This window comes from Mustela erminea, chromosome 9 (assembly GCF_009829155.1).
Source record: "Mustela erminea isolate mMusErm1 chromosome 9, mMusErm1.Pri, whole genome shotgun sequence".
Classification (NCBI taxonomy): domain Eukaryota; kingdom Metazoa; phylum Chordata; class Mammalia; order Carnivora; family Mustelidae; genus Mustela; species Mustela erminea.
Window position 1 is genome coordinate 84297423 of NC_045622.1, and position 17861 is coordinate 84315283.

At 48.3% G+C, this 17861-nt stretch overlaps 1 protein-coding gene across 2 annotated transcripts in view; it reads right to left on the reverse strand.

Annotated features, from left to right (window-relative positions):
* Positions 1-9411: 9411 nt before the first annotated feature.
* The window catches only part of WT1 (WT1 transcription factor), a 48630-nt gene continuing 40180 nt past the window's right edge, over positions 9412-17861 (reverse strand). For both annotated transcript variants that reach the window (XM_032357598.1, XM_032357599.1), the window contains 3 exons: positions 13983-14072; positions 13284-13376; positions 9412-10815 (listed from right to left, as the gene is read on the reverse strand). In XM_032357598.1, coding sequence (XP_032213489.1) covers positions 10694-10815; positions 13284-13376; positions 13983-14072 — 305 coding nt within the window. In that variant the 3' untranslated portion in view covers positions 9412-10693. The remainder of the gene's footprint in view (positions 10816-13283; positions 13377-13982; positions 14073-17861) is intronic.

Genomic DNA, 17861 nt, shown 5'->3' on the forward strand with positions numbered 1-17861 from the left:
GAAATAGTCGGGAGGTGGTGAGAGCTGAAGTGGAGGAAAGAGACGAAATGGCACAGCCGGGTCCTTTACGCACATGGTCGAGTTAAGTCCTTCCAGCAACCACAGGAGGTGGGCTTGCTATTCCCATTACGCAGATGAGGACAATGAGGTTCAGAGAGGTAAAGAAACTTGTACACACTTGTACACACCACCAGCCAGCAGCTAAGCCTCATTGGGAACGTGTTTTGTTTTGCCCCTTCTATCAAGCTGCAGTGGGAGGACATTTGGGAGGCAGAGATTTCAGGCCCTGAGCAATCATACATAGACTTATCAAGGCCAAGGCTGTGTCCACCGACAATGAAATAACTGGTCCTTTTGGTGCAAAGGAAGAAAAAAAGTGTTTCTTTAAAAAGTTGGTCCTTCCTTGACATTGGCTGAGCTGCGATCTCCTGCGCGGGTCCGAGGGCCCGCATCCCAGCAGGAGCTATTTCTGGGCAAGGGTGGCTGCGCCCGGAGGGAGGAACCCGGGGCTGAAACCACGATCCCATCAGGGCTGACTTTAGGTTGGGCCCCAGTGAGGCTTTAGAATAGGCCTGTGGGAGGAAGCCGAAGAATATGGTATGAGGCAGGCACAAGGCCTGCACACACCAAGCCCTCTTCTAAACAGAGAGAAGCACAGTGCTGTTCTACTTGTCTTTGACCCCGTCTTTGAAGGCCAGACACTTACAAAGAACCAAAGTGGGGCCTTCCTGGGAAAAGGGAATAACTGAACCGAGGACAAACACACTTGGTGCTGTAAGATGGCTCTCCAGAAAACAAATGAACAAAAGCAGTTCCGCTTTGGGTTGGGAGTATTTATACCATAGAAATTGGCAGGTGCTACAAAGTGGAACTGCTTTGAACCTGAATGTTTTAACAACTGTCTTGCAAAAGTCTAATCTTTTTTTTTTTTTTTTTTTAAAGTAGGTTCCACACCCAGCATGGAGCCCAATGCAGGGCTTTAACTCGACCCTGAGATCAAGAACAGAGCTGAGGTCAAAAGTTGGATGCTTAACTAACAGAGCCACCCAGGTGCCCCAACAAAATTCTAAATATTTACTCCTGGCTCACAAGCCAGTGGAAGCCACCTCTACACACCACTGTGTAACCAGATCCAAGGGTGCGCCATCTTGCGAAAGCAGCAGTCTTTTTGGACAATGGCCCAGTTGCTCCCCTCCCCCCCACTACGGCTTTAGGTATACTAAGATATTCCCTATCTTTTTAATTTTTGCAGTTCCTTCTGCCTGGAACCTGGAATGCTCTTCCCTTCTCTTCCTTCTCAGAAACTCCTATACATCCTTTAGGACCAGGCTGAAAAACACTCTGTTAAACCTTCCCAAAGCTCTTTAAGCAAAGCTCATGCTTGATCTTTACCCCATGCTTGTACCATCTGTTTAAGTTCCTGCTTCTCCCACTAGACCATGAGGCTCTTGGGGAGAAGGCCATGCTAGCTTCATCTCTGAACTAGGGGTCAGACACATAGAAGGCTCACGATATGTGTTTGCTAAGTGAATAAAATTATAAACTTCTTTCCGGTTTCATATTCGGCAGTGAGTGACATGACTCCTCAGCCTGCATAGAATGTCTGTTTCTCCAGAAGGTCCATGAGAGCTGTTCTAACGATAGTCATTGGGTGACAGTGGCCCATCCCAGCTCTGAAGGGATATTCTGGGAAGACCCAGGGTGAACCAAAAAAAAAAAAAAAAACGTAGGGGGCTTTGAGGCTCAAAGTTGGTCCTTCTCTTAAGTACCCTCCCCTCAAACCTAAGAGGCTTCTATAGGGACCCACTGCAGGGGAGTGTCGTGCAGGGTGTCCCCTCGGGACTGCCATGAGAAGCCCAGCATCAGAGGGCAGGGTGATCTAAGACCGACGATCTCAAACTGGGAACTTCCAACCTGCCAGAGGGAAGTGGAAGGAAGGAATGGAAAGGTGAAGGGCAAGAGAGAAAGGAAGAAGAGTGACAGGAGAGAGCAGCAACGTTTTCTCCATGCGCAGGTGATAATAGTGCATCCCAGCAATGATAAAGTGAAGAAAATGAGAACACTGCTCTGGAGATTTCTAGAGCAGCTAACACAGCGCTAACTCGGCAATAACTCGGCCTGGTGAAAAGCAGCAGGGCATCCGCCATAGAAACAGCCTGTCCATGTCATTGCTTCTGTGCACCATCTGGCGACGCTGGTTGGTTCGTTGACACCACACCGTCCCCGCGCCCCGCCAGGGCACCAGGAGTGGCGGCTAACCCAGGGGAGAGGTTGTGCAGGGTTGACGCTGATGAGGAGGTTTTTCGGAAAGACAAGCTACCCTTGACTGGATGCAGATGGCCGGGTGAAAAATGAAATCTGCCAGCAGAGGCTGCCTTTATCAGCTGTAGAGGCTCAGCAGGGACGAGACTTCCCCATGCATGGCCCGCCTGAACGAGCCTCCGGTTTCAGCACCCTATCACAGACTGTCCTAATGAGTTCTTCTGATGGGAGGTGGGGGGCGCCAGGGGGTGGGGGGCGTGGGGTGGGGAGGGAAGCCTGCACATATCTGCTTCTGGGAGTGCATCCTGGCAGTCTGGGGCATGGTACCGAACTCGCCTGGTGTTTGCATTCCATCTTCTGGAGCTGTAGGCAGGAATGCCTGCAGCAGGACAAGGGCTGATACTCACCCGGGACTGAGTGCCCTGTCTATACTGGCCCGTCTAGCCATCATTCTGGGCCCCTTCTTAATTTCCAACTGGGAGGCAGTGCCGAGAAAAGCCAAGAGGTTTCCCCCAGCACGCCAAGCCAGACAGATAGCCAGATACCCAGGGGGTGCCCGCGGTATCAAAGATAAAACAAGAGCAAACGCTGCTATATATTAAGTTCCTACTATGGGCCGAGCACCACACGGGTGCTTGGCCCCATGTAACCCATCCAAGTGTCCTATGAAGGCAATGCTATAGTCCCATCTTACAGATGAACAAAAAAAAGGTTAAATCAACCTGTCCAGAGTCACAGAGCTGGTAAGTGACAGATCTGGGGAATGAAACCATATGTCATCTATTCACAGAGCCTAAAAGGACAAGTGTGGAGGAAAATGGGCAAGATGAAAGGAAGTTTATTGCAATTTGGCAGTGGATGGTCAGATAAATGAGTAAATTTTTCAGTTGCATCCAGGTTTTTGTGCGTGTGTGGAATTTATTTGAGAGAGAGAGAGCGCGCGCACACACAAGCGGGGGAGGAGCAGAGGGAGAGGGAGAGAGAAAATCTCAAGCAGACTCCCCACTGAGCCTGGAGCCTAACCTGGGGCTCAATCCCAGAACCCCGAGATCATGACCTGAGCTGAAACGTCAGATACTTAACCGACTGAGCCACCCAGGTGCCCCATTTCATCCAGGTTTGGTAGCATCATGGAGATGACCATAATTTGAGAGCTGAATCTACCATTATGGATTAAACACACACACGCACCATAAATTCATCCCAGAACCCAGTTCCAGAGCTTTTTAATCACTGATGATTTTGGTTATTTGAGCTACTGCTCTGCTCATCTGGGGCACCTACCAGGCAATGCAGCCATCAACTTAGATGGCAAGTTGTCTCTGAGGCCCCCACTGGCCTGCAAACCCATAGAGTTCCCAATTCCTTGATACTGTCTCACTTGCCCACACACACCTGTGCTGAAGTCTTCTGAATACTTTTCCCCTTTCATTTGGGAAGCTGAACCTGCAGAAGGCACTTTGATGGGTTCAGAGAAGACCTTTATACAAAGGATGCCACAGGACCCTTGATGAGGGTAGGTCCTGCCTGGTCCCACCTGCCCACACCCTCCTCTCTGAGGTGACTGACAGGTGGGGAAGTACAACACCAGTCCCTTCAACCTCCTGAGTTTCGTGGATCACACAAGGAAAATGGAGACAATTGTGTGAGACAAGAGGAATTTGGCCAGCTTCCTCCAGGGCAGCCCCCCTCTTCTGTGCAGTGGGGCGGAACCATAACTTGCTGGCGGGGGTACCCCAGAGCCCGTTTGATGAACAGCCAGAGACCTGGCTGCCTCTGACTGAGGGTAGTTGGGCTAAGCACCTGCAAGGTCTCCTTCCATCTTCTGGCAAACCTGCAGGAGGTTCAGGTGTTTGATGTCTCACAGGTGTGAAGGCAGAGCCTGTGCTCTTAGTGGCTGTGTCATGCTGCTGGAGTGTTCCTGCCTACTGGAGGACATGTTCACCCCACAGTCTGCTTCAGCGGCCCTCATCGTCTGCTTTGGGTCTTTCTGGGCTGCTCTCATCAGAGGTGAGTGGCTGGATCAGCAAACAGAACCATTCTGTCTTGCCACTAGTGTTGGATGTTGCTAGAACACCTAGGGAATGTAGGAGTCTTTCAAAATTCACATCTCTTCAGCTGCCTCTTCTGAGGGCTCAGGGTCCCTGTCAAAAAGTGGTGGCAGCTTGTCTCCAGAAGGCAGCATCAGGAAACTTCCTCAGAATGAATTTTGGCTATCCACACAGTGAATTCAAAGACATCTTTATCACGCAGCCCCACTTGATTATCTTCCCCCATAAGATCTCCACAAACTTTGACCAAGCATCACCATGCCCTTCCTCTCTGGCTAGGGGAGAGGTTTGCTAGGGTTGAGGCTGGAAGGAAAGCTGTGCCCAAATTGAGTCCAGGGACATGGGTCATTATATTTTTAGACCTCAGAAAAATTGGTCCAAGAGGCATCTGTGACAGTGTCCCTGGCCCTCTTCATTTGGATAGTAAGGACCCAATGACATCTTAGAAACATGGAGGCTGCCTGCTGAGATGTGGGGACAGTCCTATGTACGGGACACATCCACAGGACTCCCCCTCCCCCACCATCGCCAGAAACCAACAGCTTCCTCCTCAGCCCATTCCCTCTGACGTTCAGCTCCTTGGGAAAGCAGGATGCTGCTTTTTAAAAGTACTCATTGACCTTGAACTTTTAAATGTGTTTCTCAATTTTCCCCTTTTATCACTGTCCGGCTCACATTATGCTATGTCATTTCTTAAGTTCCGGTATTTAATATAAAATACTGAATGAAAACATATTTTACAAAAGAACTCTGCAATGTGGGAAGAGACCACCACGCCGATCAAGCATATCCTTTCTCCCCACGCCGGACAAACGTTCCCAGTATCCAAACGAACAAGCGGGCAAGGCATTGGGGGTTGCTCCTCAGGTTTGTGGGGCCAACGGGTGTGGGGACGGAAGGATAAACAGGATACAAGGAAGGGGCTAAGAGTCAGAGTCGAGTGAGAATCTCAACTCTGCCATGTACAAGCCGGTTATATAAGCCGGTTGTATATTACCCCGTGGGACGTACTTCTTGGAACCTGTTTCTTCACCTGTAAAATGGGAATGTTCTCAGGAGAACTCCTGGCTCCATCCACACACGAAGGTCCAATACACGGCCCCTGTTAGGATCACTTGCCTGTTGGCACTTGAGCATCTCCGACGTGGGAGAGCCCCGGGTACGTGTTCACAGTGCTGGCGCCGGTTCACGTGGGGGTCAGGCCCTGTCAGACAGAAGCCCCCTCTTCCTGTCAGACCTCCCTGACATCCACACTTCATCCCTCATCCGTCTCATCCTTCTTGCCAGAGCTGTCTGTCTCCCTCTTGCCATCCCTCCTTCCCCCTTTCTCCCGGAGTCCAGCTGCCTCCTCAGTGGCCCTCAGAATCCTTGCCGTGTCAGGCAATCCTTCTTACCCGGTGTCAACATCCCCAAAGCCCCTGGGACGCTGCGAGGGGAAAAGCTGCTTGTTTCAACCAACCCACCCTGCGCATTTATCTCGGCCCCATCTCCCCTGGCCCAGCCTTCCGTCCTCCCCTGCTCCATAAAAATATCTTGTTATCTCTTCAGCTCGCATGTGCTGATTTGGTCTGCCTCCGCTGCTTACATCTGCGATCTGTCTGAGGCTTCCCCTCATACCCGGCTGGTTTTCAGTCTGGGACTAAAGGCAAGGGAGTCTCCAGAGCCCTGGGTCTTGAGTTTGCTCTCTTCTGTCTCTGAAAACCGGCCTTATTCAGGACTTGAGTAGACAGGGCTGTCTGCTGGCTGGGCTGGAAACCCACCGGCCCCTTCCTCTGCTGTCTGGCTCTCTCATTCCTTCTCAAGGCTAGTTCAAGAACTAACAGAATCAGGGTTTCTCTTGAAAAATGGAGAAAAGCCCGGCGCCCTCCCCTGAAGCAGCTGCTTTCTCAGTGCAAGAAACCAGACCAGGTGTGATCTTCATCATCATGAGCATTTAAACTTGCTTATTACGCTTTGCACAGATTTTAATCCCTTGACACATAACACGGTCATTAGAAGCAAAGACCTAAATGAAAAGGGCCAACACCTTGGAATTTTCTTAGGGATCTGTCTTCCTGTGGAAGCTTGCTTTCCCTTACTGTCGTAAGCATTTACCTGTGAGAAATTCTTAGTAGCCACTCAGCCAGCAGTGAGGCTTTGAAGAAAAATGCCCCCAGGTGAGAGTGCACGCACACACACACACACACACACACACACTCTCTCTCTCTCTCCTGGACACACCTGTTGGTCCAAGACCAGAAGTGCAAGCACCTGGCAGGGAGGAGAGGGTTCTAGAACCCACTGCCTTTGCCCACTGGCACCCAAGGTGCCAAGCAAGTGGTTCTCGGTAGGAGCAGGACATGGGGAATTCCTGCCTGTCAGCAAGGCTGCTGGCTCACGGGGAGTCAGTTCTCTCCAAAGCCACAGAATTCCAAGTTGTGGGTGTCAGGGAGGTTGAGGGCTGCTTTGGCAACGTGGACCATGAAAGGCATAAGGGCTGGATACGTAGCACACTTCATCTCGCCCGGGGAGGCCTCCCTGCTTGTGGCAAGTCACCAACAGAGGATGGGGAGACCAGGCTGGAAACCAGAACTCCTCATGGGTTCTCCCAGATCCACCGGGGTAACACCTGTAGTATGAGCGTCCCTACCCACAGCTCCACAGGCCACCGCAGCACAGTCCTGGGGCTGTCTTCCCTGGCTGCTCCCTCTCTGGGCTAGACAGATTCAGTGTGGCCCCAGGACTGTCAAGAGCAAATCTCACCACTCACCTTTCAGCAAGGATTTATTGAGTCCACTCTCTAGGTCCTTGCTGTGGAAAGGGCAGTTTACGGCCCAGCTGGGTGCTTGTAAGAAATGCAGACTCTCAGGCCCTGCCCCAGCGCTTCCAAACCTGAGCACGCCCCTTGGCGATCCCTCACATGATGCCCATGGTCACTGAAGGTTGAGAAGGCCTTCCTCTAAGTAACCCAGGAGAGGCAGATCCGCTCCTCTCCAGAGGCTCACCGTCCGGCTGGGAAGACCGTTTCACCGATCTGAAACAGTGGAGGGAGTGCGAGTCTACATCACTGAGCCTGATTGGTGGGTACAGGATACCAAGACCAAGTCCTGCCTCAGCTTCTCGTTTGTAAAGTGGCAATGACACTTGACCCGTTGACCTTGCAGATCGTCCTAGATGGGAAAGCACTACACCCACGGAAGTTACGATTTATTGTTACAGACTTAGAATGCAACACAAGTTCAGACACGAGGGGGCTACAGAGAACTGCAACAGTCTGAGTAATCCAGCAAAGGAGAAGGGGGCTGTCAAAGACATTAAACCATATTCTGAACTAGACACTCTAGTCAAGCAAGAGGGGGAAATGCACATTTTGATACACAAACCAAACAAACCTCACTGGAGGTACAGAGAGCTCCCCCGACCAACTTTCCCCGACTTTCACCCTGATGATTGACTGAGGCTCAGCTCCGTAAGTCTCCTGTGTGTGAGGCACACACTCACTGCCACCCAGAGCCTCACAGAAGACACAGAGCGAGCAGATGTTGTCTCTGTGCGGATGCCGGCAAGAGCCCTCTTGCTGCAAACCTCACCTCTGCTTGGGGGTATAGGAAAATGGATTTATCTTTTTTTTTTTTTTAAGATTATTTATTTATTTATTTGACAAACAGAGATCACAAGTAGGCAGAGAGAGAGGGGAAGAAGCAGGCTCCCCGCTGAAAAGAGAGCCCAATGCGGGGCTCGATCCCAGGACCCTGAGATCATGACCCAAGCTGAAGGCAGAGGCTTTAACCTACTGAGCTACCCAGGCACCCTGGATTTGTTATTTTGCAGGGCTGACCAATGAAGATGGCTGGACAATGCCAGGAAACATCCGCAGGGCAGAGCTAAAGGAAATTAGCAGGTGAGTTCTTATCTAATTAGTTTCCTAGGTAATGCTTCTTAAGCCTTTGCTTTGTCCTAGATCTTTTCTTTTTTCTTTTCTCTTCTCTTTTCATTCCCTTCCCTTCCCTTCCTCTTTCTTCCTTCTTCTCTTTCTTTTTAAATTTAATCTTTACAACAATCCTAGGAAGCAGGGGAATCTTTTGTTCCTACCTTGCAGAAGAGGAAACTAGGGATTTAGGATTTGAACCCAGGTTGGTCGTGACCTTAGCTGTCGCCTGTTAAACTGCTAGGGCAGTGTGAGAATCTCTGGTCTTCCTCCTGCGGTTGAGACAATGCGGCTTTGCTATCGTTGTGAGACCTGGCTCGCTCTGACTTGCTGACGTTGGCCATGCTTGTCCTGAGCTTCTCCAGAGAAATGCTGTCTTCTGGCAGGAAAAGATAAAACTGGCTGATACAAATGAGTCACCATACTAGCTATAATTAACAATGATGCAAGAGCCAGATGCAAACGAAGAGGGGGCCTCAGGACCTGACTTTTAGACAGCCCAAACTCTGAGCGGCTGGAGAGAGTCTCCGTGGCAGAGCGGCCGTCTGCCCGGGGTACACTATGGAGGAAGATGTGAAACCTGGGCACAGGCGCATTCCAAGCTACTGGAGCTGGGAGTGGCACCACCAAGTCAACCTCCTTATTTACAGCTCAGAGACCATACACCAGAACCAGAAAAAGAGTTTATAGTTTATACATAATGTAGACCTTTGCGTTTACACTCGGCTGCCCTGGAAAGTCTAAGCACTTTTCCACCTGCCGAGTTGACTTCTAACAACCCCAGACGGCAACTCAGTTGTGCTAGGTGTTCAAGGTGTTCAGCCTCTGGCCTCCCAACTGCCGTATGTACCTGTGAACTTTCCAGACAGAGCCCAGTCATCATTAGCATCCCTAGTCTCATTCGCTAACCTGGAATCTTGTATCACTTGTTAGGGATACAAGGATAGCCTGATTAAATTCACCAAGCCCTCCATAAAGGCATCTGACCACAGCACGAGCATCTTCACCGGGGGGGGGGGGGGGGGGGGGGGGGGGCTGGCTGCTTCCAGGATGGATAACTGCCTCCTGGGGTTCGACAGAGAGAAACAGAGAGTAGCCAGGATGTGGATAGACTACACCAGTGACCTTTGATGTCCCATAGCATCTTCTTACCTGTTTAAGACAGTCTCAACCCTTCTTAAGATTTGAACACAATGCAGAGGATACAATCTTGCCACTTTCCTTTTGAATAGACTTTAATTGAGAGTGAAGTGAAAAATGCAGGTTACATTTTTAGTGTTATCATTGATACGTTGTAAGATCAACACCAAAACAGTGATGCATCTAACATTTACACATTTCCTAAGTTTAGTTGTCAAAGAGCAAATCATGATCAGATATATACATTTACACAATAATTTCAAGCAACAGTAAATAATAAACACCCTCCTTTAGCACACATGCACAGACACACACACTCACACACACACTCAACCACCTTTAAACAATGGATTTCCTCACACTAGTAAGTCTCATCTTGCCACATACACTGTTAGACTCAAAGTTACTTAACAATAGTCTTATCAGTGGGGATGCTGGACCAGCCCAATTTTCTTCTAGAATCACTTAATTTTTACAACTTGAAGCCACATACCCAACATGGTCTGTACATTCTAAGGACACCCCAGATGATAAAAATGAATTCCACTTCCTTTGTGTGAGTAGAGATGTACATCTCTGAAGAGGAATGTGATTAGAACTCCAAAAAGTCAAAAATAAACCCCAAATCTCAGATCTCCAAGCACAGCTTCTTAAGAGCATTGTGCAAATGTTAACATTGAATTAGCTCAACGGGAAGATTCTTTTTGATTTCTCTACAGAGGTACTGGTTAGTTCTGATTCTTTCTTAGGCTGCTTGAAACACACATGTCTTTTCAGAGGCCTGGGAGCAGTACATCGCGCTGTCCAGGTTAGCGGCCTGCCTAGCCTCCGGAATGTCAGACAGGGCTCAGCCCCGGTGCCTTGCTCTCTGATTTATTTCTGGCTGTTAGTAAGTGGAAACCATGACAAAGTTTACATTAGCAGACACACACACATGCCCCATATTCTATGATGGAAAATAGTACAGTGACTCCATTCCTAGTGAAAAGGAACGTAAAAGGAGAAGAGGGGGCGGGGGGGACGTTACCAACAATGGCTCTTCTCCCAGTGGAAAACCCAGACCAAATGGCGGAGATGGGCTTTGAACTAACTGGACCTTGTCAGCCACTTCTCCAGGGTCTCTGGAAAAGCCAGCCAAGCAGAGCCCAGCGGCCTGGGGCAAACCTGGCGGGATCCAGCAGCACAGCCATCTTGTCTTGGAAGCTGGTTGAAGAAGACCACCGGCCATTTCCTTCTTAGAGAGGTGAGTGAGGAGGAATTTTAAAGTCAGATTTGAAAGGAGTTCACACACCGTCCTGCCTGGGACACAGGCATGTCCCCCGGTCGGACCCCCTCAAAGCGCCAGCTGGAGTTTGGTCATGTTTCTCTGGTGCATGTTGTGATGGCGGACTAATTCGTCTGAGCGGGCAAACTTTTTCTGACAACTGGGCCACCGACAGCTGAAGGGCTTTTCACCTGTTGACACAATTGCCGGTCAGAGACACTTGCGGCGGAGAGACTGGGCACAAGTTCAACTCTCAAAGGCCTGAGTTAAATCATCCCAAGGCACTCACCCCTGACCCCAGCCCACCCCCATCCAGTTCTTTCCCTAGACTAACAAATCGGGCTCATTTCATGGGCATCCTTGGAATGGCAGCACCTCTGGACCCTTCAGGATTAAATGACTGTCGAAAGTATGAAATATTATTAAGGCAGAGGACTGGGGAAATGACAGGAAAGGAAGGAGTCTAGTTAATCAAAATGGGCAATTCATATGTAATCGAGGGGAAAACATTTGTTTCAACCTTTGCTCTTAGACCGTTTTGTGAATTGCATAGATGTTTCCCCTCCACTGTCTTCCCAGGGAATCCAGCTTCACTGGGCTGCAGGAGCTCAGGTTCCTGACCCTGGGTATTACTGATTGGTCGCCCTCCTGCAGTAGAGCTGGGACTGTAGCTTGCATATCTCTGTCTGTGTCCATATTCTGGATGGGCTGCGTATTTTAAAATAAGTCGCTGATACCACTTCCTTTGCTTTCAATTGTTCCTCCGAGCATAATCCCTGTTCTAGTCGAAGCATAGTTTTAAGATTTTTAACGAGCCTGCCAAAAGATCGAGACCTCCCCACCTAAGGAGCTCTCAGAAGTTCCTTCCAAGCCTCATTCTGGACAGAGAAGATAATCAGCATTTATGAAATGCCTAATATATGCCCAGCCTTGTGCTCGGCGTCTTCTGTATCCTTTATTTCACGTATCCCTTACAACAGCTCTGCAAGACAAGCATTAGTATCCCCACTCTGGAGCTGAGGCTAGACCACTAGCAAGGGCAGACCCAAGCAGGGCTTTAATCCCCCAGGCCTATCTGTTCCTAAGCCCATGAGCTTGGCAGGATCCCTCCTCCCAGGCCTGGCCCTAATGGAGATAGAGCTGTGTGTGTCTTTTTCCCAAGTAAAAATGCCTCAGAAGCCAATCTCTGTCAAACCAAGGAGAACTTCCCAGGATATCATGGGTCCCACTTTAGCTCCTCTGAGAACTACTGGTTGGCAAAAGCAGGGAGCAATGTCCCAGGGGAGGCACTGTCCCAGGGTCAGAACTGGGGGCTGATCAAAATAGGGTAAAACAGTCTGCCAGTGGCGTGGGTCATTTTGCACATATGCCTATAGACACAGGGTTACAGGAGGAGGGGGCCGGGATATAAGGAATGATAATTTTCTCACCAAATTATGAGCTCAGGACTAAGAAAAAGAAGAAACACGAGAGGCACCTGAGAAGGGTAAAAGAGAGGCCTGTCCCATCAACTTTGGGGCGGGCACAGGTTTATAAGTGCAGCCTCTTGGGGCTGAGAATCTGCCACTGCGTGGGGGCTCACAACCTCCTGTTTTCCTTCACCTTCCACTCACTATGCCTCTGCTCTTCCTGATCTGACCCTTGGCTATGCACCCCAACCTCCAGCCACGCTGTCAAAGGTCATGTTCTAATGGACAAAGCCCAACCCTTTCTCTCATTGGTCTTCACTCTCCTCGGTCTCAATGGCACTCAGCTTTGCTGACCTTGGCTCTCTTCCTGATTCCTACCCTCCCTGGGCTGTGAGACGAACCTGCACTGTTTCTCCAAAAAAGAAAGCCATGGGACATGGTGGGCTGGGAGCAGAAGGAATTGGGATTGCTACTTACTAGCTTTGGGACTGAAGACAAGTCATTTCATCACTACGGGCCTCAGTCTCCTCATCTGAAAAATGGGGATAAAACATGCCTACCCTCCTCTTCTTACAAAGATGTTGCAAAGATACAGCGAGATAACCCTAAGCCTTGACCCTCCTTCCGAAGCTAGAAAATACACAGCAAAGGTGGTGCTATTTTCATTAGGAATCACACCAAGCTTGTGGAAAAGCAAAAAGTTTCAGCGACCAGTGAATAAAAGCCCTGTTCCCCTCTCGACACTAGTAAAGAGGGAATAATACCCACATGCTGATATGCGTTTGGCAGAAACCATGTCTGCTCCTGGGACATTAACTTTTAGCCCAGCAAGGATTCAGGTCTCTGAAAATAGCGTCATGAAATGTGAGCTCTCTAGAGAGTAAATATTTGGCTTGCGAGAATTTCTGCTATTTTTCTGTAAAGTTGATGATCTTATCAAATGGAGCGACACCGTGTAATGCAGCAAACTAGGGACAGTGGGGACCTAGCTCCTCTCCTTCTTTCTTTCTGGACACACAGTAAAGGAGTGTTCTTTTCATTTCTCCCTTCTGCTCTGTAGTTCCCAGCCCCATCCCTTCTGAAACAATGTTATTAGTTAAAGAGAGCCGTGCACTGTTCTTTCTCTTGCTACACCTGCTCAGAACTTCTACACTCATCTTTTCCCATCTCTCCCAATACAAACAACTTCATTCAACTGTATTTTTTTAAAAAAAATAATGAAAAATAAATGTGAAGAAAAGTTTACGCACTTGTTTTACCTGTATGAGTCCTGGTGTGGGTCTTCAGGTGGTCAGACCGGGAGAACTTTCGCTGACAAGTTTTACACTGGAATGGTTTCACACCTAAATGGACAGAGAAGGTCTAGCCGCAGCCCTAACAATGTGGGAGCATAAGGAGGCCCCCGGGGCCAGCTTCCTGGAGGTGGCCGGAGGAGACGGGCCTTTCCAGCCCCCTGTGATGATGTCTGCATCTCTCTCAGATGTCCCCCGCACCCCAGGCCTGGCATGGACCACCTGATTCCGTAATGTAATCCCTGAAGAGCTGCTTCTGTCTGGGGAGCTGCTAACCCTTAAGCACAAACGTCCAGCTTCCCACTAGAGTCTCGGCTGTGTCCAAGACTGAAAAAGTGAATCACACACTATAAATTGATCGTGCTCTCCACCACCCTGTTGTTCACTGCTATTCAGCATATCATCAGGAAATGGCTAGTGGGAGTCCACTGTTCTGTGGTCTGCAGGAGAAACGTGGGATGTTTCTTCATCTTTTTTTTTTTTTTCCTTCTTAAGAAAAGGAAAATCTCCAGCGGTGGGGGAGGGGGACATAATTATTGGGAAAAGCTAAGCAAATGGCTAACCCTCTCACATCCATATTCAACAATAAAGAGAATCACAAAATCAACAGCAACCCAAGAGAACATACTGCCAGCAACGAGAAGGGAGCCTACAAACCTGTGTGTCTCCTTTGGTGTCTTTTGAGCTGGTCTGAACGAGAAAACCTGCGTTCACAGTCCTTGAAGTCACACTGGTATGGTTTCTCACCTTGGGGAAGACACATAATCCATTTGAAAATGCTGCTGGAAATGGGGATCTCAAGAAAGGCAACCTTTCCTGCTGGGACTGAGGGATCCCCAAGAACCAAAGGCACTCTAGTTGACTGCGGTAGGGTGCTGCTATGTGAGGCTCAAGGTCTTCCTGCACACAAGCTCCTGGACAGTGAGTGGAGAGTGGAGGATGAGTTGAATGAGGATAGGTCCCTCATCTCTGAGTTGTAAGTGGACGGGAGCTCAGGTTCTGATGTCGGACACTAGGTTCCCAACCAGCTCTGCCATTTCAAGGTCTGGGTGAAGAGCCATTTCCTTATTGAAAAAGGGGGCTACTAGTCTCACAGCTTTGAAGGATTCATGAGTAGCTTGAGCCAGGCCAGCCCCATAAAGGGCTTCTTTGCCCAGTGCCAAGCACACAAGCACTGCTCGAGAAATACTGGTAGAGAATCTTTAGAAAAATAATAAACCAAAGACGTCTTAACTCTTCAACTGAGTTGGAGGCAAAATTCTGGAATGGGTATGCCTTGGAGCTGGCCCCAGGTAATAAATGTTTTATGTTTTATGGTCTAAAGATTTGGTGTTCTCTGCTACTGACTTCTCATTCCTGGATCAAGCCTAAACAGCTCCATGTTTGTGAGACACTCAAGTGAAACCAGGAACCGAAGTATCTAGAAAGGCTTCGGTATTCCTTTATCCAAGAGAAGTCAGTAGTGGGATTGCACAAACTTCTGCCTCTGAAGGGAGAAACCCCACCCCTGTCCTTGCTAGAGAAAGTTCAGCCAAATACTGGGAACAAAGCTCCATGAGTGCACTGAGTGACCCCATTGGGCCTTCCCACCTTCTTATGAGAATTCTGAGTCACCAGTGTTCTGGGATGGAGAGCAAACCATCCCAGGACCAGCTGTTCTTTCTGTTAAAAGGCATTCCCGCGTTGCCTGTCTGGCCTCATATCCTCTGTTCCCCTGATTAATCTCTATTCCTGCTATACCAGAGCTCAGCATTCCCTAAATCTGCCTTGCACTTTGCTTACCCCAAATGCCCGTTGTCCTTATCTCCACATTTCTCCCTGTCAACAAGTCTACGGTACGTCCCTTGCCAATGCCACCTGCTTCCTCTGTGATGCCTTCTTGGAAATTTCATGATCAGATCGAAAGCCCTTCATTCCCTCGGTATAGAACTTATTACAGAACATCTAACTTGGTAGACTGGGTCTGTGGCTACCTTCCTTCAGGGGCTGGAAAATCCCGGGGGCAGGAACCTCTCCTTCACTTCGTATTTATATCTGGCCCAGTGCCTTATACTTCAACAACCGTACTCAGTCTACTTTCTTTTTGGTGCCTTTCTGCTTCTGCTCCTTCTTTGCTTCCTCTTCCGCACCCTACTGACCCTTTGATAGTAAGTCCAAGCCCTTCCTCCTTCTGGGATGACTTTGGCTCAAATCAGCAAATCTTCTCAGCCAACTCCAGCCTCTGGTTTAGCACATTGTCACATACTCTCTTTTTCATATGTGAATCCTAGCTGCAAAACAGACTATCACCTCTTTGAGAAGGGGGTTTATGACTTGCAGTGAAAAGGCACAAGTGTGGGTTCTGCTTCCACTATATTTTACCCACAAGATAACCGGTCAGTGTGTGGGGATTAAATGAAAGAATGCATGTAGAGAGTCTGGCACATAAAAAATATTTGATATAAAAATACTTAATACAACAGTCTTACTACTGTCATGTATAGATAAGAAAAGCTTGCATTCTTCCAAGAAAAGGGCTCCAGAACTGTTAAATACAGGCTTCTCTCCTTGTCTTCTGCAAAGAGGAGCTTCTTAAAGCCATCAGAGGGCGTGGGGGTCATGGCTACCTTGCCCACTGCTTCCCCCTCACACACACATCTCCCCCTCCCTGCTTTTCTAAGTGTCTCTTCCCCAGTCAAGGTTTCTACAATCATATTGCCTCCAGTGTATTCCCTTGCATTTCTATAGCCACAATTTTGCTTTATCATTTTCTTAATAGACTTCACAAATGCTTTTCAAACGATCTCATTTGGGAAACATGTAGAAATGTAACGGGCCCCTAGTTCTCTCATCTTTAGCCTTGGAGCCTGTGGTCTACTGAGTGCAGACTCAGGTTTGTTCTAGAACTGCATCCTCCAGACACAGCAACTTAGCAAAATCTAATGATCCAAAGGGATCTGAATACAGCTCATCTCTTCTTCAGCTTCCCCAGAGCAAAATAAGCAGCAATAACAAAATAGTAAGGGTAACTATAACAATAAAATTGTCCTTCCAGTTACGGGAAAAAACAGTGCCAGCTCCCCTGTAGGGAAGTCTGGCTTCTCACTGCTTCTCACTCAGTATTCCCTGCAGTGGTAATCCAACCACACTCCTGTCCAGTGCCCACAAGGAAAAGAGCAAACTTGTGTGAAATAGCTGCTCACACTCAAGGTAGCAGCCAACAACCAGATGAGGCCAATTCTCTTTCCCAGAGGAAGTTAAGATCCCTTAACCTGTGGGAAAAGCCTATTTTCCTTAACACATCACCAAAAATCATTTTTTTAAAGATTGAAAACAAAAATTAAACCTCCAAATCCATTTTCCCATTCCTATCTGGTCGGTTGTTACTAACCTAAACAGTGCAGTTTTGCCTTGGACCATCTCTCTTTAAGTCTTACTGACCTTGCTCATCAATCTCTCAAAACTGTCTGATTACCAAACTCCCGGAATAGGTCCTCTCTCTTTAGAGATGCTAATAGTATTCTAATAGTTACACTATTGTTTATTCAGACCTATTGACATAGAGACTATACTAGGTGCTTCATAGTTAATGCCTTGCATTTAATTTGATTTTAAAAGTTAATGTAGGGACACCTGGGTGGCTCAGTAGATTGAAACTTCTGCCTTTGGTTTGGGTCATGATCTCAGGGTCCTGGGATCGAGCCCCACATTGGGCTCTCTGCTTGGCAGGCAGCCTGCTTCCTCCCCTCTCTCTCTGCCTGCCTCTCTGCCTACTTGTGATCTCTGTCAAATAAATAAATAAAATCTTTTTAAAAATAAATTAAATAAATAAATAAATAAGTAAGTAAATAGAATAAAAGTTAATCTAGATTTTGGGCACCAGGGTACCTCAGTCAGTTAAGTGCCCAACTCTTAATTTCGGCTCAGATCATCATCTCAGGTCATGAGATTGAGCCCCACATCAGGCTCCACACTCAGTGTGGAGTCTGCTGGAGACAGTCTGTCCTTCTGCCTCCACCCCTTCTCCTGCTTGTTCTCTCTCTCTCACTTAAAAAAAAAAAGTAAATATAGTCTTAAGACTGGAATAAGACAGACATTACCACCTCCATTTTCCATGAGACAAAAGGAAGTCCAAAGAGAGGTTCAGTAACTTGCTCAAGGTCTTACCAGTTGGTTGTGAAGTCAGAATTCAAACACAAGTTAAGCCTCTTTAGTTCAGCAGAATTCTTTTTCCACCACTCTGCTCTGTCGTTCCTGAAGACAGTTTACTAAATTCTTTATTAAAGGATAGACCATCGGGTTGGAAAATGCCCCTGGCAGCTTTTTTTTTTTTTTAAAGATTTTATTTATTTATTTGACAGAGAGAAATCACAAGTAGATGGAGAGGCAGGCAGAGAGAGAGAGAGGGAAGCAGGCTCCCTGCTGAGCAGAGAGCCTGATGCGGGGCTCGATCCCAGGACCCTGAGATCATGACCTGAGCCGAAGGCAGCGGCTTAACCCACTGAGCCACCCAGGCGCCCCACCTGGCAGCTTTTTTAATCTTCTTGGTCAGATCTT